Source organism: Coregonus lavaretus, assembly GCF_964263955.1.
Source record: "Coregonus lavaretus genome assembly, contig: HAP1_SCAFFOLD_588, whole genome shotgun sequence".
In the NCBI taxonomy this organism is placed as follows: Eukaryota; Metazoa; Chordata; class Actinopteri; order Salmoniformes; family Salmonidae; genus Coregonus; species Coregonus lavaretus.
Window position 1 is genome coordinate 280,876 of NW_028158031.1, and position 27,887 is coordinate 308,762.

The 27,887-nt window shown below is 43.4% G+C and overlaps 1 protein-coding gene across 1 annotated transcript in view; it reads left to right on the forward strand.

Annotated features, from left to right (window-relative positions):
- LOC311124497 (long-chain fatty acid transport protein 2-like) overlaps positions 1-26,441 on the forward strand; it is a 36,383-nt gene extending 9,942 nt beyond the window's left edge. Inside the window, exons 4-10 of the mRNA XM_084198635.1 lie at positions 1,730-1,854; positions 10,325-10,519; positions 17,616-17,706; positions 18,276-18,474; positions 18,742-18,839; positions 23,008-23,138; positions 25,841-26,441. Coding sequence (XP_084054761.1) covers positions 1,730-1,854; positions 10,325-10,519; positions 17,616-17,706; positions 18,276-18,474; positions 18,742-18,839; positions 23,008-23,138; positions 25,841-26,017 — 1,016 coding nt within the window. The 3' untranslated portion in view covers positions 26,018-26,441. The remainder of the gene's footprint in view (positions 1-1,729; positions 1,855-10,324; positions 10,520-17,615; positions 17,707-18,275; positions 18,475-18,741; positions 18,840-23,007; positions 23,139-25,840) is intronic.
- Positions 26,442-27,887: the final 1,446 nt, after the last annotated feature.

Here is a 27,887-nt window from a genome sequence, read left to right on the forward strand (position 1 = left end):
TGGAGATGGGAGAACCTTCCAGAAGGAAAACCATCTCTGCAGCACTCCACCAATCAGGCCTTTATGGTAGAGTGGCCGGAGACGGAAGCCTCTCCTCAGTAAAAGGCACATGACAGCCCACTTGGATTTTGCCAAAAGACACCTAAAGACTCTCAGACCATAAGAAACAAGATTCTCTGGTCTGATGAAACCAAGATTGAACTCTTTGGTCTGAATGCCAAGCGTCACGTCTGGAGGAAACCTGGCACCATCCCTACGGTGAAGCATGGTGGTGGAAGCATCATGCTTTGGGGATGTTTTCAGCGGCAGGGACTGGGAGACTAGTCAGGATCGAGGCAAAGATGAACAGAGAAAAGTAAAGAGAGATCCTTGATGAAAACTTGCTCCAGGGCGCTCAGAACCTCAGACTGGGGTGAAGGTTCACCTTCCAACAGGACAACGACCCTAAGCACACAGCCAAGACAACGCAGGAGTGGCTTCGGGACAAATCTTGGAATGTCCTTGAGTGGCCAGATCCCGGACTTGAACCCGATCTAACATCTCTGGAGAGACCTGAAAATAGCTGTGCAGCAACACTCCCCATCCAACCTGACAGAGCTTGAGAGGATCTGCAGAGAAGAATGGGAGAAACTCCCCAAATACAGTTGTGTCAAGCTTTTAGCGTCATACCCAAGAAGACTCGAGGCTGTAATTGCTGCCAAAGGTGCTTAAACAAAGTACTGAGTAAAGGGTCTGAATACTTATGTAAATGTGATATTTCAGTTTGTTATTTTTAGTACATTTGCAAACATTTCTAAAAACCTGTTTTTGCTTTGTCATTAGGGGGTATTGTGCGTAGATTGATGAGGGGGGAAAAAACAATTTTATCAATTTTAGAATAAGTCTGTAACGTAACAATGTGGAAAAAGTAAAGGGGTCTGAATACTTTCCGAATGCACTGTATGCTATTCTTCAGATATACTACATATTCTATCCATATACTGTCCATAATGTATATACATCCCATCATATATATATATATGTACTGTATATATTCTCCGGACATTGCTCATCCTAATATTTATATATTTCTTAATTCCATTATTTTACTTTTTAGATTTGTGTGTATTGTTGTGTATTAGAGATTACTGCACTGTTGGAGCTAGGAACACAAGCATTTCACTACACCCGCAATAACATCTGCTAAATATGTGAATGCGACCAATAAAGTTTTATTTGAAATGTCCTGGTCAGGTCACGTGGTTAGGAATAACTCCCAAGCTGATTATGATGCACATGCAGTACCAGCTCACGGGTGCAGATTTACGGGACATTTTGGTACTGAAGTGAATACAACAGGTTCACAGCATGTGTGGCAACATTTCTGCTCTCACGGCCGCTACAAGGTCCCTGTTTTACAGCATGTACCTCATTTATAAGAGCTCTGTCTTGTTTCATTCCTGTGCCTGAACTAATACCCGCGCCTGCGTGTTAGGGTGTTTGGCGATGACCATGTACACAATGCTGACTTACCATGACAGTTTTGTCAACAATGCTGACTTACCATAACAGTTTTGTCAACACTGCTGACTTACCATTACAGTTTTGTCAACACTGCTGACTTACCATTACAGTTTTGTCAGCATTTCAGTTCTGCCATTGTTTGATATGAAGCTATATCACCTGCATGTTCTTCAAACCGATCTTTTCATTGTTCCTCTTTCATCTCTTCTATCTGTCTGTGTTCCAGGCTCGACCATCATTCTGAGGAGGAAGTTCTCGGCCTCTCAGTTCTGGGATGAGTGCAGGAAGTACAACGTTACCGTGGTCCAGTACATAGGAGAGGTCTTACGCTACCTCTGTAACACACCCAAGGTAAGCAACCTCAGCTGCAAGCTCTATACAACGGGACCTTCGTTTTGTCATTCATCATTATTACTAGCTTATGACATAGTAATTCCATAGTAGTTGCTGTGGTTCTAGCATCCTGTCCAGGAGGTTTATGACATAGTAATTACATAGGAGTTGCTATGGTTCTAGCATCCTGTCCAGGAGGTTTATGACATATTCATTACATAGTAGTTGCTGTGGTTCTAGCAACCTGTCCAGGGGCTTTATGACATAGTAATTACATAGTAGTTGCTATGGTTCTAGCATCCTGTCCAGGAGGTTTATGACATAGTAATTCCATAGTAGTTGCTATGGTTCTAGCATCCTGTCCAGGGGGTTTATGACATAGTAATTACATAGTAGTTGCTATGGTTCTAGCATCCTGTCCAGGGGGTTTATGACATAGTAATTCCATAGTAGTTGCTATGGTTCTAGCATCCTGTCCAGGGGGTTTATGACATAGTAATTACATAGTAGTTGCTATGGTTCTAGCATTATGTCCAGGGGGTTTATGACATAGTAATTACATAGTAGTTGCTATGGTTCTAGCATCCTGTCCAGGAGGTTTATGACATAGTCATTACATAGTAGTTGCTGTGGTTCTAGCATCCTGTCCAGGGGCTTTATGACATAGTAATTACATAGTAGTTGCTATGGTTCTAGCATCCTGTCCAGGAGGTTTATGACATAGTAATTACATAGTAGTTGCTATGGTTCTAGCATCCTGTCCAGGGGGTTTATGACATAGTAATTACATAGTAGTTGCTATGGTTCTAGCATCCTGTCCAGGGGGTTTATGACATAGTAATTCCATAGTAGTTGCTATGGTTCTAGCATCCTGTCCAGGGGGTTTATGACATAGTAATTACATAGTAGTTGCTATGGTTCTAGCATCCTGTCCAGGGGGTTTATGACATAGTAATTACATAGTAGTTGCTATGGTTCTAGCATCCTGTCCAGGGGGTTTATGACATAGAAATTCCATAGTAGTTGCTATGGTTCTAGCATCCTGTCCAGGGGGTTTATGACATAGTAATTACATAGTAGTTGCTATGGTTCTAGCATCCTGTCCAGGGGGTTTATTTGCACATCAAGCTGCCTCATGCCACATAAGCAGGAGATATGGACCCTTTCTGTCTCGGACAAGGCTTACTTATTCTCTCAGCTACAGGGTATATGGCTGACCAGCCATGTTTTCAGCCATGTTTCAGACAAGGATTTGAAAGTATTTGACATTATATTTTTGACCGAGTGCTGTAGAGTACACACTAATAATAATAACATGTTAGTAGGCCACTTGGCAGCATGCAGGGGCCATGAGGAACCCATGCGGGGGCCATGCTGGAATCAAACTCCACTTCCTGGTGTTTCCCATGTGGGGGCCATGCTGGAATCAAACTCCACTTCCTGGTGTTTCCCATGCGGGGGCCATGCTGGAATCAAACTCCACTTCCTGGTGTTTCCCATGTGGGGGCCATGCTGGAATCAAACATCACATCTCTGGTGTTTCCCATCTGGGTGCCATGCTGGAATCAAACCTCACATCTCTGGTGTTTCCCATGCAGGGGCCATGCTGGAATCAAACCTCACATCTCTGGTGTTTCCCATGTGGGGGCCATGCTGGAATCAAACCTCACATCTCTGGTGTTTCCCATGCAGGAACCATGCTGGAATCAAACATCACATCTCTGGTGTTTCCCATGCAGGGGCCATGCTGGAATCAAACCTCACATCTCTGGTGTTTCCGGCAGCATCCATGCTCTAACCCACTGAGCTATGGTGAACCCAAGTGTTAGACTAGTGTCACAGACTAGTGTCACAGACTAGTGTCACAGACTAGTGTTACAGACTAGTGTTACAGACTAGTGTTACAGACTAGTGTCACAGACTAGTGTTACAGACTAGTGTCACAGACTAGTGTCACAGACTAGTGTTTTACTGACTAGTGTCACAGACTAGTGTTATAGACTAGTGTTACAGACTAGTGTTACAGACTAGTGTCACAGACTAGTGTTACAGACTAGTGTCACAGACTAGTGTTACAGACTAGTGTTACCGACTAGTGTCACAGACTAGTGTTACAGACTAGTGTTGCAGACTAGTGTTACAGACTAGTGTTACAGACTAGTGTTACAGACTAGTGTCACAGACTAGTGTTACCGACTAGTGTCACAGACTAGTGTCACAGACTAGTGTTACAGACTAGTGTTACAGACTAGTGTCACAGACTAGTGTCACAGACTAGTGTTACAGACTAGTGTCACAGACTAGTGTCACAGACTAGTGTTACAGACTAGTGTTACAGACTAGTGTCACAGACTAGTGTTACCGACTAGTGTTACAGACTAGTGTTACAGACTAGTGTCACAGACTAGTGATACAGACTAGTGTCACAGACTAGTGTCACCGACTAGTGTCACAGACTAGTGTTACAGACTAGTGTTACAGACTAGTGTTACAGACTAGTGTCACAGACTAGTGTCACAGACTAGTGTTATAGACTAGTGTTACAGACTAGTGTCACAGACTAGTGTCACAGACCAGTGTTACAGATTAGTGTTACAGACTAGTGTCCCAGACTAGTGTCCCAGACTAGTGTTACCGACTAGTGTTACAGACTAGTGTTACAGACTAGTGTCACAGACTAGTGATACAGACTAGTGTCACAGACTAGTGTCACCGACTAGTGTCACAGACTAGTGTTACAGACTAGTGTCTCAGACTAGTGTTACAGACTAGTGTTACAGACTAGTGTCACAGACTAGTGTCCCAGACTAGTGTCCCAGCCTAGTGTTACAGACTAGTGTTACAGACTAGTGTCACAGACTAGTGTCACAGACTAGTGTCACAGACTAGTGTGACAGACTAGTGTTACAGACTAGTGTCACAGACTAGTGTTATAGACTAGTGTCACAGACTAGTGTTACAGACTAGTGTCACAGACTAGTGTTACAGACTAGTGTTACAGACTAGTGTTACAGACTAGTGTTACCGACTAGTGTCACAGACTAGTGTCACAGACTATTGTTACAGACTAGTGTTGCAGACTAGTGTCGCAGACTAGTGTCACAGACTAGTGTCACAGACTAGTGTCACAGACTAGTGTTACAGACTAGTGTCACAGACTAGTGTTACAGACTAGTGTCTCAGACTAGTGTTACCGACTAGTGTCACAGACTAGTGTCACAGACTAGTGTCACAGACTAGTGTTACAGACTAGTGTTACAGACTAGTGTTACAGACTAGTATCACAGACTAGTGTCACAGACTAGTGTCACAGACTAGTGTTACAGACTAGTGTCACAGACTAGTGTCACAGACTAGTGTTACAGACTAGTGTTACAGACTAGTGTCACAGACTAGTGTCACCGACTAGTGTCACAGACTAGTGTTACAGACTAGTGTTACAGACTAGTGTTACAGACTAGTGTCACAGACTAGTGTCACAGACTAGTGTTATAGACTAGTGTTACAGACTAGTGTCACAGACTAGTGTCACAGACTAGTGTCACAGACTAGTGATACAGACTAGTGTCACCGACTAGTGTTACAGACTAGTGTTACAGACTAGTGTCCCAGCCTAGTGTTACAGACTAGTGTCACAGACTAGTGTCACAGACTAGTGTCACAGACTAGTGTTACAGACTAGTGTTACAGACTAGTGTTACAGACTAGTGTCACAGACTAGTGTCACAGACTAGTGATACAGACTGGTGTCACAGACTAGTGTCACCGACTAGTGTCACAGACTAGTGTTACAGACTAGTGTTACAGACTAGTGTTACAGACTAGTGTCACAGACTAGTGTCACAGACTAGTGTTACAGATTAGTGTTACAGACTAGTGTCCCAGACTAGTGTCCCAGACTAGTGTTACCGACTAGTGTTACAGACTAGTGTTACAGACTAGTGTCACAGACTAGTGATACAGACTAGTGTCACAGACTAGTGTCACCGACTAGTGTCACAGACTAGTGTTACAGACTAGTGTCTCAGACTAGTGTTACAGACTAGTGTTACAGACTAGTGTCACAGACTAGTGTCCCAGACTAGTGTCCCAGCCTAGTGTTACAGACTAGTGTTACAGACTAGTGTTACAGACTAGTGTTACAGACTAGTGTCACAGACTAGTGTCACAGACTAGTGTTACAGATTAGTGTTACAGACTAGTGTCCCAGACTAGTGTCCCAGACTAGTGTTACCGACTAGTGTTACAGACTAGTGTTACAGACTAGTGTCACAGACTAGTGATACAGACTAGTGTCACAGACTAGTGTTACAGACTAGTGTTACAGACTAGTGTCACAGACTAGTGTCCCAGACTAGTGTCCCAGCCTAGTGTCACAGACTAGTGTTACAGACTAGTGTTACAGACTAGTGTTACAGACTAGTGTCACAGACTAGTGTCACAGACTAGTGTTACAGATTAGTGTTACAGACTAGTGTCCCAGACTAGTGTCCCAGACTAGTGTTACCGACTAGTGTTACAGACTAGTGTTACAGACTAGTGTCACAGACTAGTGATACAGACTAGTGTCACAGACTAGTGTCACCGACTAGTGTCACAGACTAGTGTTACAGACTAGTGTCTCAGACTAGTGTTACAGACTAGTGTTACAGACTAGTGTCACAGACTAGTGTCCCAGACTAGTGTCCCAGCCTAGTGTTACAGACTAGTGTTACAGACTAGTGTTACAGACTAGTGTCACAGACTAGTGTTACAGACTAGTGTTACCGACTAGTGTCACAGACTAGTGTCACAGACTAGTGTCACAGACTAGTGTCACAGACTAGTGTTATAGACTAGTGTCACAGACTAGTGTTACAGACTAGTGTCACAGACTAGTGTTACAGACTAGTGTTACAGACTAGTGTTACCGACTAGTGTCACAGACTAGTGTCACAGACTATTGTTACAGACTAGTGTTGCAGACTAGTGTCGCAGACTAGTGTCACAGACTAGTGTCACAGACTAGTGTTACAGACTAGTGTCACAGACTAGTGTCACAGACTAGTGTCTCAGACTAGTGTTACCGACTAGTGTCACAGACTAGTGTCACAGACTAGTGTCACAGACTAGTGTTACAGACTAGTGTTACAGACTAGTGTTACAGACTAGTATCACAGACTAGTGTCACAGACTAGTGTCACAGACTAGTGTTACAGACTAGTGTCACAGACTAGTGTCACAGACTAGTGTTACAGACTAGTGTTACAGACTAGTGTCACAGACTAGTGTCACAGACTAGTGTCACAGACTAGTGTTACAGACTAGTGTTACAGACTAGTGTCACAGACTAGTGTTATAGACTAGTGTTACAGACTAGTGTTACAGACTAGTGTCACAGACTAGTGTCACAGACTAGTGTCTCAGACTAGTGTCACAGACTAGTGTTACCGACTAGTGTCACAGACTAGTGTCACAGACTAGTGTCACAGACTAGTGTCACAGACTAGTGTTACAGACTAGTATCACAGACTAGTGTCACAGACTAGTGTTACAGACTAGTGTCACAGACTAGTGTCACAGACTAGTGTTACAGACTAGTGTTACAGACTAGTGTCACAGACTAGTGTCACAGACTAGTGTTACAGACTAGTGTCACAGACTAGTGTTACAGACTAGTGTTACAGACTAGTGTCACAGACTAGTGTTACAGACTAGTGTTACAGACTAGTGTCACAGACTAGTGTTACAGACTAGTGTTACAGACTAATGTCACAGACTAGTGTCACAGACTAGTGTTACAGACTAGTGTCACAGACTAGTATTACAGACTAGTGTTACAGACTAGTGTTACCGACTAGTGTTACAGACTAGTGTTACAGACTAGTGTCACAGACTAGTGTTACAGACTAGTGTTACAGACTAGTGTCACAGACTAGTATTACAGACTAGTGTTACAGACTAGTGTTACCGACTAGTGTTACAGACTAGTGTCACAGACTAGTGTTACAGACTAGTATCACAGACTAGTGTCACAGACTAGTGTTACAGACTAGTGTTACAGACTAGTGTCACAGACTAGTGTCACAGACTAGTGTTACAGACTAGTGTCACAGACTAGTGTTACAGACTAGTGTCACAGACTACATTTTACATTTTATTCATTTAGCAGACGCTCTTATAGTGTTACAGACTAGTGAAGCCAGGTGTGGTTTACTCCCAGACTTTGTGGCGCGAACTGCTCCTTCTGTTTGTCCAATCAGACCGAGACCCTCTCGGCCACTTCCAAAACTCTCCAGCTAGGTTGTCTTACAACCCGGCCACAGCTGTAGCGTCGGAAATAGATTCACTGTGTCACCTTACTGTTATCAATATCACTGACCTGGAATGTTCTAAGGTGATATTTTCTATTGAGTTGGATTGAATCCAGACAGATGATCGAGTTCAACATTTCATCGATAGGTTAGGTTTTAATCTGGATATTATAGTAGCAGATGTTTCTCATGTGCCTCTTTTTTTTTTTACGGTAAAAATATGCAGGCGGTTATGAGAGACGCCATTTTATGGAAGATGCTATCACCTTGTATTTTCTGGACTAGGCTACATGCAGGCAGTTCTGTCTTCTTCTCATCACCAAATCTCCCAAAAGGAGCCTTTCCCCAAAATGTATGGGGGGAGACTTAAAATACTTTTCTGACCAGCATCCCATTGACCGCTCAACTAGCCCAAACCCTAACCATAACCCTAACCCTAACCATTACCTTAACCCTAACCCTAACCCTAACCCTAACTCTAACCCTAACCCTAACCCTAACTCTAACCCTAACTCTAACCCTAACTCCAACCCTAAACTAATTTGAACCAATTCAGAAATGAAATATTGGTTTGCACGTCATCCACGTCCCCTTACTTGTTATGTCATATTTCAGGGCCCTGAAAGGCGTGTCCTGGAGAGCAATGTAAACATTCTGTGTTCCGCCATTTGAAACTGAACCCCTCTCCACGTACAGACACACCATGTGACCCTCCCACAGCCTAGTGGTCTAGAGTTGCATCTGAAATTGCACCCTATTCCCTATATAGTTTCACCAGGGTAAAAGTAGTGGACTACAGTATATAGGGAATAGGGTGCCATTTAAGACCCACCCCTCGTGGTTCTGATCTGGTGGTCCTCTCGGAATAGCTAGTGGCCTTTACTTAGGAACTCTACCATGTGGAATGACAGTCAGTGGTAGGCTGAGGCTTGGGCTGGGGCTGAGGCTTGGGCTGAGGCTTGGGCTGAGGCTGCGGCTGAGGCTGCGGCTGGGGCTGAGGCTGAGGCTGGGGCTGAGGCTGGGAAACCATATCTCTGCGTCAGGGAAGGGGAATGTAATCATGTATTGCGGGTCATGTTTTCGAACCTTTCATTGGATAGTTCAAAATAATGTTAGGTTAGAATGTTATAGAACGTTAGGTTAGAATGTTATAGAATGTTAGGTTAGAATGTTAATAGAACCTAATAGAATGTTAGGTTAGAATGTTATAGAATGTTAGGTTACAATGTTAATAGAACCTAATAGAATGTTAGGTTAGAATGTTATAGAATGTTAGGTTAGAATGTTATAGAATGTTAGGTTAGAATGTTAATAGAACCTAATAGAATGTTAGCTTACGATGTTAGTTTTCTTTTCAGTTGTTTCCAAATGACTTTTGGAACTGAATGTACTGTACCTACATATACTACAGAATGTATAGAAAAGGAAAGATATTGAAAGATATTGAAAAAGGAAAGATATTGAAAAGGAAAGATATTGGTTGCCTGACGACTTAAACTGAATTGTTCCGCTGCTCTGTGTTCGCTACATACTTCAGTCTGAGACTGCCATCGCTGAAGTAGTTTGTGGTGACATCAAAATGAGGGGTGTTGTACAAAACAAAGTCATCAGCGATTGGATCATCTCTAACCAATCAGAGTATCAATGCCAATTACGAATTTTCAAAAACGTCGCTTTATTCACGTGTGTTCTGTCTCTGGCCCAACCCATTGGTTTCTGGGACCAATCAGAAAGTTTAGAATGTGTTTGCGTTCTAGAAATTGACAGGGAGGTACTCAGATCCAGACTCATCGCAGAGAAGAAACGAACGTCCGTGGGCGTGGCCTAGCGTTTGGCCAGTGCAAGGAGTTTGGGAAGCCAGGCAAAGATATTGGTACTTTAAGGTTTTGATTTTCATTCTGAAAACAATTTTTGACGGCAAGGTCGTACTGAGGTTACATGATTTCCATTTGAGTTGTTTTTAAAATGTCTGTTTTACTGCCTGGAACTCAAACCAACAGGATATTTTCCAGGTCTGTACAGACTCCTGTCTCTATTGGTAATACACTATATGGCTGTTCAAATGACAACTACAATTAGAAAAACATTATTGTTCACCCAATGAGTAAATGTGTCTTTGTCTTCACAATAACAATGATTGACATAAAAATAAACATTGAAAAGATGAATGTTTCTGTTTTCTCCCAACGTTCCAGAGAGACAACGACAGAGAGCACAAAGTCAGGCTGGCCATTGGTAACGGTGTGAGAGCAGAGATATGGAAGGAGTTCCTCAACCGCTTTGGGAACATGGACGTGAGGGAGTTTTATGCTTCAACTGAGGGCAACGTGGGATTCGTCAACTACACCGGGAAGATAGGAGCTATCGGACGAGTCAACTACCTACACCGGGTAAGGACTGACTCCTGAACAGCCCTGACTCCTGGGCCAGGATTTATAATGCCTCTCAGAGTAGGAGTGCTGATCTCGGATCAGGTCCCCCCTGTTCATTAAATCTTATTCATTATGATCTAAAAGGTCAAATTGATCCTAGATCAGCACTCTTTACTCTGAGACACTTTATGAATAAGGGGCCTGAAGATCTGACTTCTAAGAACCAGGGTTGGGGACAATTCCATTTAATATCAGTTACTGAATTGAAATGGAATTGACCCCAACTCTACTGAGATATCATGCCTCCCTCTACATTTACATTACATTTTAGTCATTTAGAAAACTCTCTTATCCAGACTCACTTATAGTTAGTGCGTTTATCTTAGGATAGCTAGATACTTTTATTTGTATTAAATTGGTAAAGGTTTTACGTTGTAGAAAATGTACATTGGACATTTTACCAGGTCCGAAAATCAACTGAAATACCGTGCCTTTATCACAGTGATGCCTCTCCTCTCCCTCTTATAGAAGCTGTTTCACTATGTTCTGATCATGGTGTCTCTCCCTCTTATAGAAGCTGTTTCACTATGTTCTGATCATGGTGTCTCTCCCTCTTATAGAAGCTGTTTCATTATGTTCTGATCATGGTGTCTCTCCCTCTTATAGAAGCTGTTTCACTATGTTCTGATCATGGTGTCTCTCCCTCTTATAGAAGCTGTTTCACTATGTTCTGATCATGGTGTCTCTCCCTCTTATAGAAGCTGTTTCACTATGTTCTGATCATGGTGTCTCTCCCTCTTATAGAAGCTGTTTCACTATGTTCTGATCATGGTGTCTCTCCCTCTTATAGAAGCTGTTTCACTATGTTCTGATCATGGTGTCTCTCCTGTCCCTCTTATAGAAGCTGTTTCACTATGTTCTGATCATGGTGTCTCTCCCTCTTATAGAAGCTGTTTCACTATGTTCTGATCATGGTGTCTCTCCCTCTTATAGAAGCTGTTTCACTATGTTCTGATCATGGTGTCTCTCCCTCTTATAGAAGCTGTTTCACTATGTTCTGATCATGATGTCTCTCCCTCTTATAGAAGCTGTTTCACTATGTTCTGATCATGGTGTCTCTCCCTCTTATAGAAGCTGTTTCACTATGTTCTGATCATGATGTCTCTCCCTCTTATAGAAGCTGTTTCACTATGTTCTGATCATGGTGTCTCTCCTGTCCCTCTTATAGAAGCTGTTTCACTATGTTCTGATCATGGTGTCTCTCCCTCTTATAGAAGCTGTTTCACTATGTTCTGATCATGGTGTCTCTCCCTCTTATAGAAGCTGTTTCACTATGTTCTGATCATGGTGTCTCTCCCTCTTATAGAAGCTGTTTCACTATGTTCTGATCATGGTGTCTCTCCCTCTTATAGAAGCTGTTTCACTATGTTCTGATCATGGTGTCTCTCCCTCTTATAGAAGCTGTTTCACTATGTTCTGATCATGGTGTCTCTCCCTCCTATAGAAGCTGTTTCACTATGTTCTGATCATGGTGTCTCTCCCTCTTATAGAAGCTGTTTCACTATGTTCTGATCATGGTGTCTCTCCCTCTTATAGAAGCTGTTTCACTATGTTCTGATCATGGTGTCTCTCCCTCTTATAGAAGCTGTTTCACTATGTTCTGATCATGGTGTCTCTCCCTCTTATAGAAGCTGTTTCACTATGTTCTGATCATGGTGTCTCTCCCTCTTATAGAAGCTGTTTCACTATGTTCTGATCATGGTGTCTCTCCTGTCCCTCTTATAGAAGCTGTTTCACTATGTTCTGATCATGGTGTCTCTCCCTCTTATAGAAGCTGTTTCACTATGTTCTGATCATGATGTCTCTCCCTCTTATAGAAGCTGTTTCACTATGTTCTGATCATGGTGTCTCTCCCTCTTATAGAAGCTGTTTCACTATGTTCTGATCATGGTGTCTCTCCCTCTTATAGAAGCTGTTTCACTATGTTCTGATCATGGTGTCTCTCCCTCTTATAGAAGCTGTTTCACTATGTTCTGATCATGGTGTCTCTCCCTCTTATAGAAGCTGTTTCACTATGTTCTGATCATGGTGTCTCTCCCTCTTATAGAAGCTGTTTCACTATGTTCTGATCATGGTGTCTCTCCCTCTTATAGAAGCTGTTTCACTATGTTCTGATCATGATGTCTCTCCCTCTTATAGAAGCTGTTTCACTATGTTCTGATCATGGTGTCTCTCCCTCTTATAGAAGCTGTTTCACTATGTTCTGATCATGGTGTCTCTCCCTCTTATAGAAGCTGTTTCACTATGTTCTGATCATGGTGTCTCTCCCTCTTATAGAAGCTGTTTCACTATGTTCTGATCATGATGTCTCTCCCTCTTATAGAAGCTGTTTCACTATGTTCTGATCATGGTGTCTCTCCTGTCCCTCTTATAGAAGCTGTTTCACTATGTTCTGATCATGGTGTCTCTCCCTCCTATAGAAGCTGTTTCACTATGTTCTGATCATGGTGTCTCTCCTGTCCCTCTTATAGAAGCTGTTTCACTATGTTCTGATCATGGTGTCTCTCCCTCTTATAGAAGCTGTTTCACTATGTTCTGATCATGGTGTCTCTCCCTCTTATAGAAGCTGTTTCACTATGTTCTGATCATGGTGTCTCTCCCTCTTATAGAAGCTGTTTCACTATGTTCTGATCATGGTGTCTCTCCCTCTTATAGAAGCTGTTTCACTATGTTCTGATCATGGTGTCTCTCCCTCTTATAGAAGCTGTTTCACTATGTTCTGATCATGGTGTCTCTCCCTCTTATAGAAGCTGTTTCACTATGTTCTGATCATGGTGTCTCTCCCTCTTATAGAAGCTGTTTCACTATGTTCTGATCATGGTGTCTCTCCTGTCCCTCTTATAGAAGCTGTTTCACTATGTTCTGATCATGGTGTCTCTCCTCTCCCTCTTATAGAAGCTGTTTCACTATGTTCTGATCATGGTGTCTCTCCCTCTTATAGAAGCTGTTTCACTATGTTCTGATCATGATGTCTCTCCCTCTTATAGAAGCTGTTTCACTATGTTCTGATCATGGTGTCTCTCCTGTCCCTCTTATAGAAGCTGTTTCACTATGTTCTGATCATGGTGTCTCTCCCTCCTATAGAAGCTGTTTCACTATGTTCTGATCATGGTGTCTCTCCTGTCCCTCTTATAGAAGCTGTTTCACTATGTTCTGATCATGGTGTCTCTCCCTCTTATAGAAGCTGTTTCACTATGTTCTGATCATGGTGTCTCTCCCTCTTATAGAAGCTGTTTCACTATGTTCTGATCATGATGTCTCTCCCTCTTATAGAAGCTGTTTCACTATGTTCTGATCATGGTGTCTCTCCCTCTTATAGAAGCTGTTTCACTATGTTCTGATCATGGTGTCTCTCCCTCTTATAGAAGCTGTTTCACTATGTTCTGATCATGATGTCTCTCCCTCTTATAGAAGCTGTTTCACTATGTTCTGATCATGGTGTCTCTCCCTCTTATAGAAGCTGTTTCACTATGTTCTGATCATGGTGTCTCTCCCTCTTATAGAAGCTGTTTCACTATGTTCTGATCATGGTGTCTCTCCCTCTTATAGAAGCTGTTTCACTATGTTCTGATCATGGTGTCTCTCCCTCTTATAGAAGCTGTTTCACTATGTTCTGATCATGGTGTCTCTCCCTCTTATAGAAGCTGTTTCACTATGTTCTGATCATGATGTCTCTCCCTCTTATAGAAGCTGTTTCACTATGTTCTGATCATGGTGTCTCTCCCTCTTATAGAAGCTGTTTCACTATGTTCTGATCATGATGTCTCTCCCTCTTATAGAAGCTGTTTCACTATGTTCTGATCATGGTGTCTCTCCCTCTTATAGAAGCTGTTTCACTATGTTCTGATCATGGTGTCTCTCCTGTCCCTCTTATAGAAGCTGTTTCACTATGTTCTGATCATGGTGTCTCTCCCTCTTATAGAAGCTGTTTCACTATGTTCTGATCATGGTGTCTCTCCCTCTTATAGAAGCTGTTTCACTATGTTCTGATCATGGTGTCTCTCCCTCTTATAGAAGCTGTTTCACTATGTTCTGATCATGGTGTCTCTCCTGTCCCTCTTATAGAAGCTGTTTCACTATGTTCTGATCATGGTGTCTCTCCCTCCTATAGAAGCTGTTTCACTATGTTCTGATCATGGTGTCTCTCCCTCTTATAGAAGCTGTTTCACTATGTTCTGATCATGGTGTCTCTCCCTCTTATAGAAGCTGTTTCACTATGTCCTGATCATGGTGTCTCTCCCTCTTATAGAAGCTGTTTCACTATGTTCTGATCATGGTGTCTCTCCCTCTTATAGAAGCTGTTTCACTATGTTCTGATCATGATGTCTCTCCCTCTTATAGAAGCTGTTTCACTATGTTCTGATCATGATGTCTCTCCCTCTTATAGAAGCTGTTTCACTATGTTCTGATCATGGTGTCTCTCCCTCTTATAGAAGCTGTTTCACTATGTTCTGATCATGGTGTCTCTCCCTCTTATAGAAGCTGTTTCACTATGTTCTGATCATGATGTCTCTCCCTCTTATAGAAGCTGTTTCACTATGTTCTGATCATGGTGTCTCTCCCTCTTATAGAAGCTGTTTCACTATGTTCTGATCATGGTGTCTCTCCCTCTTATAGAAGCTGTTTCACTATGTTCTGATCATGATGTCTCTCCCTCTTATAGAAGCTGTTTCACTATGTTCTGATCATGGTGTCTCTCCCTCTTATAGAAGCTGTTTCACTATGTTCTGATCATGGTGTCTCTCCTGTCCCTCTTATAGAAGCTGTTTCACTATGTTCTGATCATGGTGTCTCTCCCTCTTATAGAAGCTGTTTCACTATGTTCTGATCATGGTGTCTCTCCCTCTTATAGAAGCTGTTTCACTATGTTCTGATCATGATGTCTCTCCCTCTTATAGAAGCTGTTTCACTATGTTCTGATCATGGTGTCTCTCCTGTCCCTCTTATAGAAGCTGTTTCACTATGTTCTGATCATGGTGTCTCTCCCTCTTATAGAAGCTGTTTCACTATGTTCTGATCATGATGTCTCTCCCTCTTATAGAAGCTGTTTCACTATGTTCTGATCATGATGTCTCTCCTGTCCCTCTTATAGAAGCTGTTTCACTATGTTCTGATCATGGTGTCTCTCCCTCTTATAGAAGCTGTTTCACTATGTTCTGATCATGGTGTCTCTCCCTCTTATAGAAGCTGTTTCACTATGTTCTGATCATGGTGTCTCTCCTGTCCCTCTTATAGAAGCTGTTTCACTATGTTCTGATCGTGGTGTCTCTCCCTCTTATAGAAGCTGTTTCACTATGTTCTGATCATGGTGTCTCTCCCTCTTATAGAAGCTGTTTCACTATGTTCTGATCATGATGTCTCTCCCTCTTATAGAAGCTGTTTCACTATGTTCTGATCATGGTGTCTCTCCCTCTTATAGAAGCTGTTTCACTATGTTCTGATCATGATGTCTCTCCCTCTTATAGAAGCTGTTTCACTATGTTCTGATCATGGTGTCTCTCCCTCTTATAGAAGCTGTTTCACTATGTTCTGATCATGATGTCTCTCCCTCTTATAGAAGCTGTTTCACTATGTTCTGATCATGGTGTCTCTCCCTCTTATAGAAGCTGTTTCACTATGTTCTGATCATGGTGTCTCTCCTGTCCCTCTTATAGAAGCTGTTTCACTATGTTCTGATCATGATGTCTCTCCTGTCCCTCTTATAGAAGCTGTTTCACTATGTTCTGATCATGGTGTCTCTCCCTCTTATAGAAGCTGTTTCACTATGTTCTGATCATGGTGTCTCTCCCTCTTATAGAAGCTGTTTCACTATGTTCTGATCATGGTGTCTCTCCCTCTTATAGAAGCTGTTTCACTATGTTCTGATCATGGTGTCTCTCCCTCTTATAGAAGCTGTTTCACTATGTTCTGATCATGGTGTCTCTCCCTCTTATAGAAGCTGTTTCACTATGTTCTGATCATGGTGTCTCTCCCTCTTATAGAAGCTGTTTCACTATGTTCTGATCATGGTGTCTCTCCCTCTTATAGAAGCTGTTTCACTATGTTCTGATCATGGTGTCTCTCCCTCTTATAGAAGCTGTTTCACTATGTTCTGATCATGGTGTCTCTCCCTCTTATAGAAGCTGTTTCACTATGTTCTGATCATGATGTCTCTCCCTCTTATAGAAGCTGTTTCACTATGTTCTGATCATGATGTCTCTCCCTCTTATAGAAGCTGTTTCACTATGTTCTGATCATGGTGTCTCTCCCTCTTATAGAAGCTGTTTCACTATGTTCTGATCATGGTGTCTCTCCCTCTTATAGAAGCTGTTTCACTATGTTCTGATCATGGTGTCTCTCCCTCTTATAGAAGCTGTTTCACTATGTTCTGATCATGGTGTCTCTCCTGTCCCTCTTATAGAAGCTGTTTCACTATGTTCTGATCATGGTGTCTCTCCCTCTTATAGAAGCTGTTTCACTATGTTCTGATCATGGTGTCTCTCCCTCTTATATAAGCTGTTTCACTATGTTCTGATCATGGTGTCTCTCCTGTCCCTCTTATAGAAGCTGTTTCACTATGTTCTGATCATGATGTCTCTCCCTCTTATAGAAGCTGTTTCACTATGTTCTGATCATGGTGTCTCTCCCTCTTATAGAAGCTGTTTCACTATGTTCTGATCATGGTGTCTCTCCCTCTTATAGAAGCTGTTTCACTATGTTCTGATCATGGTGTCTCTCCCTCTTATAGAAGCTGTTTCACTATGTTCTGATCATGGTGTCTCTCCCTCTTATAGAAGCTGTTTCACTATGTTCTGATCATGGTGTCTCTCCCTCTTATAGAAGCTGTTTCACTATGTTCTGATCATGGTGTCTCTCCCTCTTATAGAAGCTGTTTCACTATGTTCTGATCATGGTGTCTCTCCCTCTTATAGAAGCTGTTTCACTATGTTCTGATCATGGTGTCTCTCCCTCTTATAGAAGCTGTTTCACTATGTTCTGATCATGGTGTCTCTCCCTCTTATAGAAGCTGTTTCACTATGTTCTGATCATGGTGTCTCTCCTGTCCCTCTTATAGAAGCTGTTTCCTTATGCTCTGATTAAATACGACACAGAGAGAGATGAACCAATCAGAGACTCTACCGGACTGTGTGTAGAAGCTCCTAAAGGTGAGATACTCTTTCATAGGTGTGTTAGTGTTGGGCAGGAACAAAAGCCTGCACCCACTGTACTGTGGCTCTCCAGGGCTGGAGTTGGAGGCTCGTTCTGTACTGTTTATTCATTTATTAATTGCTTTTATTCAACCAGGGAGGTTATTGTGGACACATTCTGGTTTACAATAATGACCTGAAAATCACACAGATCTCAATGTATATTATGCTATTCATGTGTGTGTGTATGGCCCTTTCCCTAAGGCAGAGACTGTGGAGGTCTACATTATGGTGTGTGTGTCTTCCTGAAGGTGAGACAGGACTGTTGGAGTAGGTCTACATTATGGTGTGTGTGTCTTCCTGAAGGTGAGACAGGACTGTTGGAGTAGGTCTACATTATGGTGTGTGTGTCTTCAAGAAGGTGAGACAGGATTGTTGGAGTAGGTCTACATTATGGTGTGTGTGTCTTCCTTAAGGTGAGACAGGACTGTTGGAGTAGGTCTACATTATGGTGTGTGTGTCTTCAAGAAGGTGAGACAGGACTGTTGGGTATAGGTCTACATTATGGTGTGTGTGTCTTCCTGAAGGTGAGACAGGACTGTTGGTGTCGAAGATCACAGACATCGCTCCTTTTGTTGGATACGCTAAGAACAGCCAGCAGACAGAGAAGAAGAGACTGAGAGACGTGTTTCAGAAAGGAGATCTGTACTTTAACAGTGGAGACCTGCTGAAGATAGACCAGGACAACTTTATTTACTTTCAGGATCGAGTCGGAGATACATTCAGGTACATATCCTGACCTACAGTATGACTTTCCAAATATATGGAACCATATTCTATTATATTCTATGATATTGACTGGAGTTGTATTGACCCCTACAGGTGGAAGGGAGAGAACATATTATATGATATTGACTGGAGTTGTATTGACCCCTACAGGTGGAAGGGAGAGAACATATTATATTATATTGACTGGAGTTGTATTGACCCCTACAGGTGGAAGGGAGAGAACATATTATATGATATTGACTGGAGTTGTATTGACCCCTACAGGTGGAAGGGAGAGAACGTGGCCACAACTGAAGTAGCTGACATCCTCACCCTGATAGACTTTGTCCAAGAGGCGAATGTCTACGGCGTCCAAGTACCAGGTAAATCTAACCCTAACCTTAATCCAAGTACCAGGTAAATCTAACCCTAACCTTAATCCAAGTACCAGGTAAATCTAACCCTTACCTTAATCCAAGTACCAGGTAAATCTAACCCTTACCTTAATCCAAGTACCAGGTAAATCTAACCCTAACCTTAATCCAAGTACCAGGTAAATCTAACCCTAACCTTAATCCAAGTACCAGGTAAATCTAACCCTAACCTTAATCCAAGTACCAGGTAAATCTAACCCTTACCTTAATCCAAGTACCAGGTAAATCTAACCCTTACCTTAATCCAAGTACCAGGTAAATCTAACCCTTACCTTAATCCAAGTACCAGGTAAATCTAACCCTTACCTTAATCCAAGTACCAGGTAAATCTAACCCTAACCTTAATCCAAGTACCAGGTAAATCTAACCCTTACCTTAATCCAAGTACCAGGTAAATCTAACCCATACCTTAATCCAAGTACCAGGTAAATCTAACCCTTACCTTAATCCAAGTACCAGGTAAATCTAACCCTTACCTTAATCCAAGTACCAGGTAAATCTAACCCATACCTTAATCCAAGTACCAGGTAAATCTAACCCATACCTTAATCCAAGTACCAGGTAAATCTAACCCTTACCTTAATCCAAGTACCAGGTAAATCTAACCCTTACCTTAATCCAAGGACCAGGTAAATCTAACCCTTACCTTAATGCAAGTACCAGGTAAATCTAACCATTACCTCTGTAGCTCAGCTGGTAGAGCACGGCGCTTGTAACGCCAAGGTAGTGGGTTCGATCCCCGGGACCACCCATACACAAAAATGTATGCACGCATGACTGTAAGTCGCTTTGGATAAAAGCGTCTGCTAAATGGCATATTATTATTATTAATCCAAGTACCAGGTAAATCTAACCCTTACCTTAATCCAAGTACCAGGTAAATCTAACCCTTACCTTAATCCAAGTACCAGGTAAATCTAACCTTTACCTTAATCCAAGTACCAGGTAAATCTAACCCTTACCTTAATCCAAGTACCAGGTAAATCTAACCCTTACCTTAATGCAAGTACCAGGTAAATCTAACCCTTACCTTAATCCAAGTACCAGGTAAATCTAACCCATACCTTAATCCAAGTACCAGGTAAATCTAACCTTTACCTTAATCCAAGTACCAGGTAAATCTAACCCTTACCTTAATGCAAGTACCAGGTAAATATAACCCTTACCTTAATCCAAGTACCAGGTAAATCTAACCCTTACCTTAATGCAAGTACCAGGGAACCCTAACCCTAACCTTGATCGAGGGACCAGGTAACCCTAATCTTGATCCAAGTACCAGGTAACCTTAACTCGAACGCAAACAGTGGCAATTGGACCTAAGCCTTCCAACACGTTGTACCAAACTAAAAAATCTTGAAAAATAACAGAAACATAGCATCACTTAATGCACCCAACTAAATGAAACAGGCCTGAGGCCGAGCCATGCTTGGGGCTGCCACTCACACAGAGGCAGCGCCCTCATGGATAATGCTACCAACAACCACAACCACGCTGCTTACACAGCCTGTGGTAGCCTGACGCCATCACTATCACACTATCACCACGACAACAACAGTGACACATCAGAGGATGTGTGTTTGACAGGCTGGTGATGCTGAAGGAACAGTGACTGTAATATGCAGTGCGCCACGTAGGAGAGAACACACATAGGGTTTATAGAAAGAGAGCAGTCACACTCAACATGGTGTAAAACAAAACAAAAAATCCCCCCAAAATCTGTTAGTTTAAGCTAGAGATATCTTGCATTGGATGCGTCTCAATCCACCACATCCGCCGATGTCACACTTCCGCATCTGGGGTGAAAGGTGACGGAGCTAGAGCGGTGTTTGCCAGACCATGAGACGTCCCGAAGATCGGCCTTCTCACAAAATCGTCTGTAGCGTCCGAACGGTTTGGCCGACAAAACTATTACGAAAGATGAGACTCTCACAAATACGATGGTGTTCTCTGTTTTGCTCTATGACCCCCACAGGTCCCCCCGGTATCAGTTGAAAAGATGAAGGAAGGTATCAATGGAGACTGTTTACTGCCAAAAATAAGGGGTTAAATACATGTAATAAAAAATAAAACAAATGTTTCGTGATCTTTCTTATATCTCTCAGATATAGGACAGACACTTCAGAACAAACTTCCTTTTGTTGTTTTTTAGGGACTATCTGTTGTTCCATGTAGTGAATCTGTTAGTCAATGTGTTTGTATGGGCTAATAGCAGTAAGGACAAATTCAATTTTTTTTATACTTCAAGGGGTCTTAAAATTCAAAATCAAATAACTAAATGATCCTTGGTATGACCTTCTTAAAACAATTCCATATAGCTTAGTAGAAAGCTCAGGTGCATCCTGTTTCCATTGATCATCCTTGAGATGTTTCTACAACTTGATTAGAGTCCACCTGTGGTAAATTCAATTGATTGGACATGATTTGGAAAGGCACGAACCTGTCCATATAAGGTCCCACAGTTGACAGTGCATGTCAGAGCAAAAACCAAGCCATCAGTTCGAAGGAATTGTCTGTAGAGCTCCGAGACAGGATTGTGTCGAGGCACAGATCTGGGGAAGGGAAACAAAACATTTCTGCAGCATTGAAGGTTCCCAAGAACACAGTAGCCTCCATCATTCTTAAATGGAAGAAGTTTGAAACCACCAAGACTCTTCCTAGAGCTGGCTGCCCAGCCAAACTGAGCAATTGGAGGAGAAGGGCCTTGGTCAGGGAGGTGACCAAGAACCCGATGGTCACTCTGACAGAGCTCCAGAGTTATTCAGGCGAGATGGGAGAACCTGCCAGAAGGACAACCGTCTCTGCAGCACTCCACCAATCAGGCCTTTATGGAAGAGTAACCAGACGGAAGCCACTCCTCAGTAAAAGGCACATGACAGCTCGCTTGGAGTTTGCCAAAAGGCACCTAAAGGACTCTCAGACCATGAGAAACAAAATTCTCTGGTCTGATGAAACCAAGATTGAACTCTTTGGCCTGAATGCCAAGTGTCACGTCTGGAGGAAACCTGGCAGCATCCCTACGGTGAAGCATGGTGGTGGCAGCATCATGCTGTGGGGATGTTTTTCAGCGGCTGGGACTGGGAGACTAGTCAGGATAGAGGGAAAGATGAACGGAGTAAAGTACAGAGAGATCCTTGTCATTATGGGGTATTGTGTGTAGATTGATGAGGGGTGGGGGGAAAGTATTGAATCCGTTTTAGAATAAGGCTGTATCTTAACAACATGTGGAAAAAGTCAAGGGGTCAGAATACTATCCAAATACACTGCAAAAAGCCAGTAGGTCCCAGTCATAATAATACAAAAACACAACCATTAGGCTAAGCATTTCCCAATCGAAATGTACAACAATCACTTCCCATTGCAAACATCTTTTTCACATTCAGCACACAAAGTAACCGGTGCTCTAAAGTTTAACTGGTGCTCTAAAGTTTAAAAACTGCAACAATGTTTCACAGACGTTATTTTCAACGCGATAGCTAAAAACAGCAAACGAGCTGATATAAGAATCACTGTTCCACTCACCAGACGATGATCATTTGAAACTTAACTTCTTGTTGAAAGTTTGAGTGGAATTATCTTCTGGTGTTTGTTTCATTAGTCCACTGTTGATACAGTCCCAAAATGTTTTGCATGTCAGCAGTCAAGTTTAAAATAACTTTAAAATACAGAAAGTGTCACAGTATGATGCGTTCTGATTGTTTAGTTGTTGGAATGAGTGATTGTTGTGTTCTGATTGTTCAGTTGTAGGAATGAGTGATTGTTGTGTTCTGATTGTTTAGTTGTAGGAATGAGTGATTGTTGCGTTCTGATTGTACAGTTGTAGGAATGAGTGATTGTTGTGTTCTGATTGTACAGTTGTAGGAATGAGTGATTGTTGTGTTCTGATTGTTTAGTTGTAGGAATGAGTGATTGTTGTGTTCTGATTGTTTAGTTGTAGGAATGAGTGATTGTTGCGTTCTGATTGTACAGTTGTAGGAATGAGTGATTGTTGTGTTCTGATTGTTTAGTTGTAGGAATGAGTGATTGTTGCGTTCTGATTGTTTAGTTGTTGGAATGAGTGATTGTTGTGTTCTGATTGTTTAGTTGTTGGAATGAGTGATTGTTGTGTTCTGCCTCCAAGGCCACGAGGGGAGGATCGGAATGGCTGCCGTCACGGTGAAGGAGGGAGAACAGTTTGATGGCAACAAAACGTTCAGCCATGTAGCCAGCTACTTACCGCCATATGCACGGCCACGCTTCATACGCATTCAGGTAACTATTGAAAAGTCTTTCTTCTTACATTACATTATTAATTGTAGACTATTCATATTATTATTTATTAGAAAGTAGAATCAACATTTTTGCTTTTGTCTCGACCTACGGGTTGAAAAATGGAGCATATATCAGAGTGTGTGTGGACCAATGTTCCCTCTAAGCTGCGGGCAGGCGCGCAGTAGCCCAGAGACTACCGTGCAGTAGCCCAGAGACTACCACGCAGTAGCCCAGAGACTACCATGCAGTAGCCCAGAGACTACCGTGCAGTAGCCCAGAGACTACCGTGCAGTAGCCCAGAGACTACCATGCAGTAGCCCAGAGACTACCATGCAGTAGCCCAGAGACTACCATGCAGTAGCCCAGAGACTACCGTGCAGTAGCCCAGAGACTACCGTGCAGTAGCCCAGAGACTACCATGCAGTAGCCCAGAGACTACCATGCAGTAGCCCAGAGACTACCATGCAGTAGCCCAGAGACTACCGTGCAGTAGCCCAGAGACTACCGTGCAGTAGCCCAGAGACTACCATGCAGTAGCCCAGAGACTACCATGCAGTAGCCCAGAGACTACCATGCAGTAGCCCAGAGACTACCATGCAGTAGCCCAGAGACTACCATGCAGTAGCCCAGAGACTACCATGCAGTAGCCCAGAGACTACCATGCAGTAGCCCAGAGACTACCATGCAGTAGCCCAGAGACTACCATGCAGTAGCCCAGAGACTACCATGCAGTAGCCCAGAGACTACCATGCAGTAGCCCAGAGACTACCGTGCAGTAGCCCAGAGACTACCGTGCAGTAGCCCAGAGACTACCGTGCAGTAGCCCAGAGACTACCGTGCAGTAGCCCAGAGACTACCGTGCAGTAGCCCAGAGACTACCGTGCAGTAGTCCAGAGACTACCGTGCAGTAGCCCAGAGACTACCGTGCAGTAGCCCAGAGACTACCGCGCAGTAGCCCAGAGACTACCGCGCAGTAGCCCAGAGACTACCGCGCAGTAGCCCAGAGACTACCGCGCAGTAGCCCAGAGACTACCGCGCAGTAGCCCAGAGACTACCGCGCAGTAGCCCAGAGACTACCGTGCAGTAGCCCAGAGACTACCGTGCAGTAGCCCAGAGACTACCGTGCAGTAGCCCAGAGACTACCGTGCAGTAGCCCAGAGACTACCGTGCAGTAGCCCAGAGACTACCATGCAGTAGCCCAGAGACTACCATGCAGTAGCCCAGAGACTACCATGCAGTAGCCCAGAGACTACCATGCAGTAGCCCAGAGACTACCATGCAGTAGCCCAGAGACTACCATGCAGTAGCCCAGAGACTACCATGCAGTAGCGCAGAGACTACCATGCAGTAGCCCAGAGACTACCATGCAGTAGCGCAGAGACTACCATGCAGTAGCCCAGAGACTACCATGCAGTAGCCCAGAGACTACCATGCAGTAGCCCAGAGACTACCATGCAGTAGCCCAGAGACTACCATGCAGTAGCCCAGAGACTACCATGCAGTAGCCCAGAGACTACCATGCAGTAGCCCAGAGACTACCATGCAGTAGCGCAGAGACTACCATGCAGTAGCCCAGAGACTACCATGCAGTAGCGCAGAGACTACCATGCAGTAGCCCAGAGACTACCATGCAGTAGCCCAGAGACTACCATGCAGTAGCCCAGAGACTACCATGCAGTAATATCATCCCACAGAGAGAAGCACGAGATTGAACTACACTTTCTAGAGCAGTGGTCACCAACTGGTCGATCTCCTAGTTGATTGGCAAACGGGGGGGGGGATAATGGGAATAATAATAATGCATTTTATTTTGTAAAGTGGTTTCTTGCATCAAACACAACAATATTTTCAGTCACCTCCTTGTCTGAAGGACAAGTAGATAAACAGGTTAATGTCAAGCCCTGCCTGTTTTTTCCCCAAAAGTCTCATGGAATGTAGGCCTACATTGAACACCACACATTAGCTGCTACTGTAGGCTGACTGATAGAACAGTTATTTCCATGTTAAAATGTTATGGGATGCATTTTTCTCCATTGTTTTTGATGGTAGGCCACTCTGGTAGGCCTACATTATGATCAAATAGCCACAGTAGCCTACTTAAAGCGGGTACAGCCTCAGTGTTCACAGTAAACGCTCGCTGGAAGTTGCACAGAATTTTCACAATGTTCAAGTTTGAACTCAGCAGACCTGAAATTTATTTGGAGGGAACATTGGTGTGGACTCTTTTTTGCTTATGAGATCAGGGGCTTTTCTGGATAACATTTTTTTTAGAGGCACCCATCTTGGCGACGTAGAGAAATGTTTGCATTTTTAAGCCAATTTCCTGCAATTGTACACTTTTCTCCATAAAGCTGAGACAGGTTTTTGCAGTTTTAAAGCTAATTTCCTGCAATTCTAGGCATTTTACCATGTTTAATGCTGTGTTCTTTTGCTCAAACATAAAAACTAAATCTATACTGCTAAATTCATAGTTTTTGTAATTTTCTATCCTCCCCCACTGTCTAGCTTTTATTTAGGTGATTGTTAGTTCTCAAAGATTATATTATTTACAAATATATATTTTAGTCGTCTACACTGAAATGTTTTTCCCAGCCCAAGGATTTCAATGGCAGAAACATCACTGGAGATGAATAGTCCACTGAGCTAAAAGCCTGTGTGTGTTTGTCTCTCTTTCTCTTTCTTTCTTTCTCTCTCATATCCAGAATGCGGTGGAGGTGACGGGGACCTTCAAGCAGATGAAGGTGAGGTTGGTGGAGGAAGGTTTCGACCCGGCCTGCATCCCAGACCCTCTGTACATCCTCCAGGAGAAAAAGCAGAGCTACACACCAATGTCTGGCCAGGTCTACAGCTCCATAGTGTCAGGCAACATCAAGCTGTGAACACATCTGAGCTTCAACTACTCTTGGGTCCTGTTCATTAGGGCATAAAATGGAAAACGTTTCAAAAAAACGTTTCGCAACGGAAAACAAAAATGAGCATTACTTAGTCCCTACCTGTTTTAGTCCACGCCAGCCCAGGACCTCCACATCCGGCTTCTTCACCTGCGGGATCGTCTGAGACCAGCCACCCGGACAGCTGATGAAACTGAGGAGTATTTCTCTCTGTAATAAAACCCTTTTGTGGGGAAAAACTAATTCTGATGGGCCTGGCTCCACAGTGGGTGGGCCTATGCCCTCCCAGGCCCACCCATGGCTGCGCCCCTGCCCAGTCATGTGAAATCCATAGATTAGGGCCTAATGAATTTATTTCAATTGACTGATTTCCTTATAAGAACTGTAACTCAGTAAAATCGTTGAAATTGTTGCATGTTGCGTTTATATTGTTGTTCAGTAGACTAGTGACCTTTTGGGGAAACTGCCACTCTTCGCCCCAGCGACTGTAATTGTTTTTGTTTTGTTGTTGAAACAGAGGAGAGGCATATCCGTCAGCGTGGTAAAACATTTTCTATAAAAACGATTCACCAAAACAACCTATTTTAAAAATGTCTGAAGCACAGGATCAATCAATCAATCAATTAAATGTATTTATAAAGCCCTTTTTACATCAGCAGATGTCACAAAGTGCTATACAGAAACCCAGCCTAAAACCACAAACAGCAAGCAATGCAGATGTAGAAGCACGGTGGCTAGGAAAATCTCCCTAGAAAGGCAGAAACCTAGGAAGAAACCTAGAGAGGAACCAGGCTCTGAGGGGTGGCCAGTCCTCTTCTGGTTGTGCCGGATGGAGATTATAACAGTACATGGCCATTAAGGCCAGATTTTTCTCCAAGATGTTCAAACGTTCATAGATGACCAGCAGGGTCAAATAATAATCACAGTGGTTGTAGAGGTTGCAACAGGTCAGTACATCAGGCGTAAATGTCACTTGGCTTTTCATAGCCGGGCATTTAGAGGTTGAAATAGCAGGTGTGGAAGAGAGAGAGAGTTGAAAACAGCAGGTCTGGGACAAGGTAGCACGTCCGGTGAACAGGTCAGGGTTCCATAGCCGCAGGCAGAAGAGTGGAAACTGGAGCAGCAGCACGACCAGGTGGACTGGGGACAGCCAGGAGTCATCAGGCCAGGTAGTCCTGAGGCATGGTCCTAGGGCTCAGGTCCTCCGGGAGGGGAGGGAGAGAGAGAGAATTAGAGGGAGCATACTTAATTAGAGGGAGCACACTGGATAAGACAGGAGAATAACACCAGATATAACAGACTGACCCTAGCCTCCCGGCACATAGACTATTGCAGCATAGATACTATAGGCTGAGACGGGGGGGTCGGGAGACACTGTGGCCTCGTCTGACGATACCCCCGGACAGGGCCAACCAGGCAGGACATAACCCCACCCACTTTGCCAAAGCACAGCCCCCACACCACCAGAGGGATATCAACAGACCACCAACCTACAAGGCTGAGTATAGCCCACGAAGACCTCCTCCACTGCACGAGCCCGAGGGGGCGACAAACCGGACAGGAAGATCACATCAGTGACTCAACCCACTTAAGTGATGCACCCCTCCTAGGGATGGCATGGAAGAGCACCAGTAAGCCAGGGACTCAGACCCGTAATAGGGTCAGAGGCAGAGAATCCCAGTGGAGAGACGGGAGCCGGCCAGGCAGAGACAGCAAGGGCGGTTTGTCGCTCCAGTGCCTTGCCGTTCACCTTCGCACCCCTGGGCCAGACTACACTCAATCATAGGACCTACTGAAGAGATGAGTCTTCAGTAAAGACTTAAAGGTCGAGACCGAGTCTGCGTCTCTCACATGGATA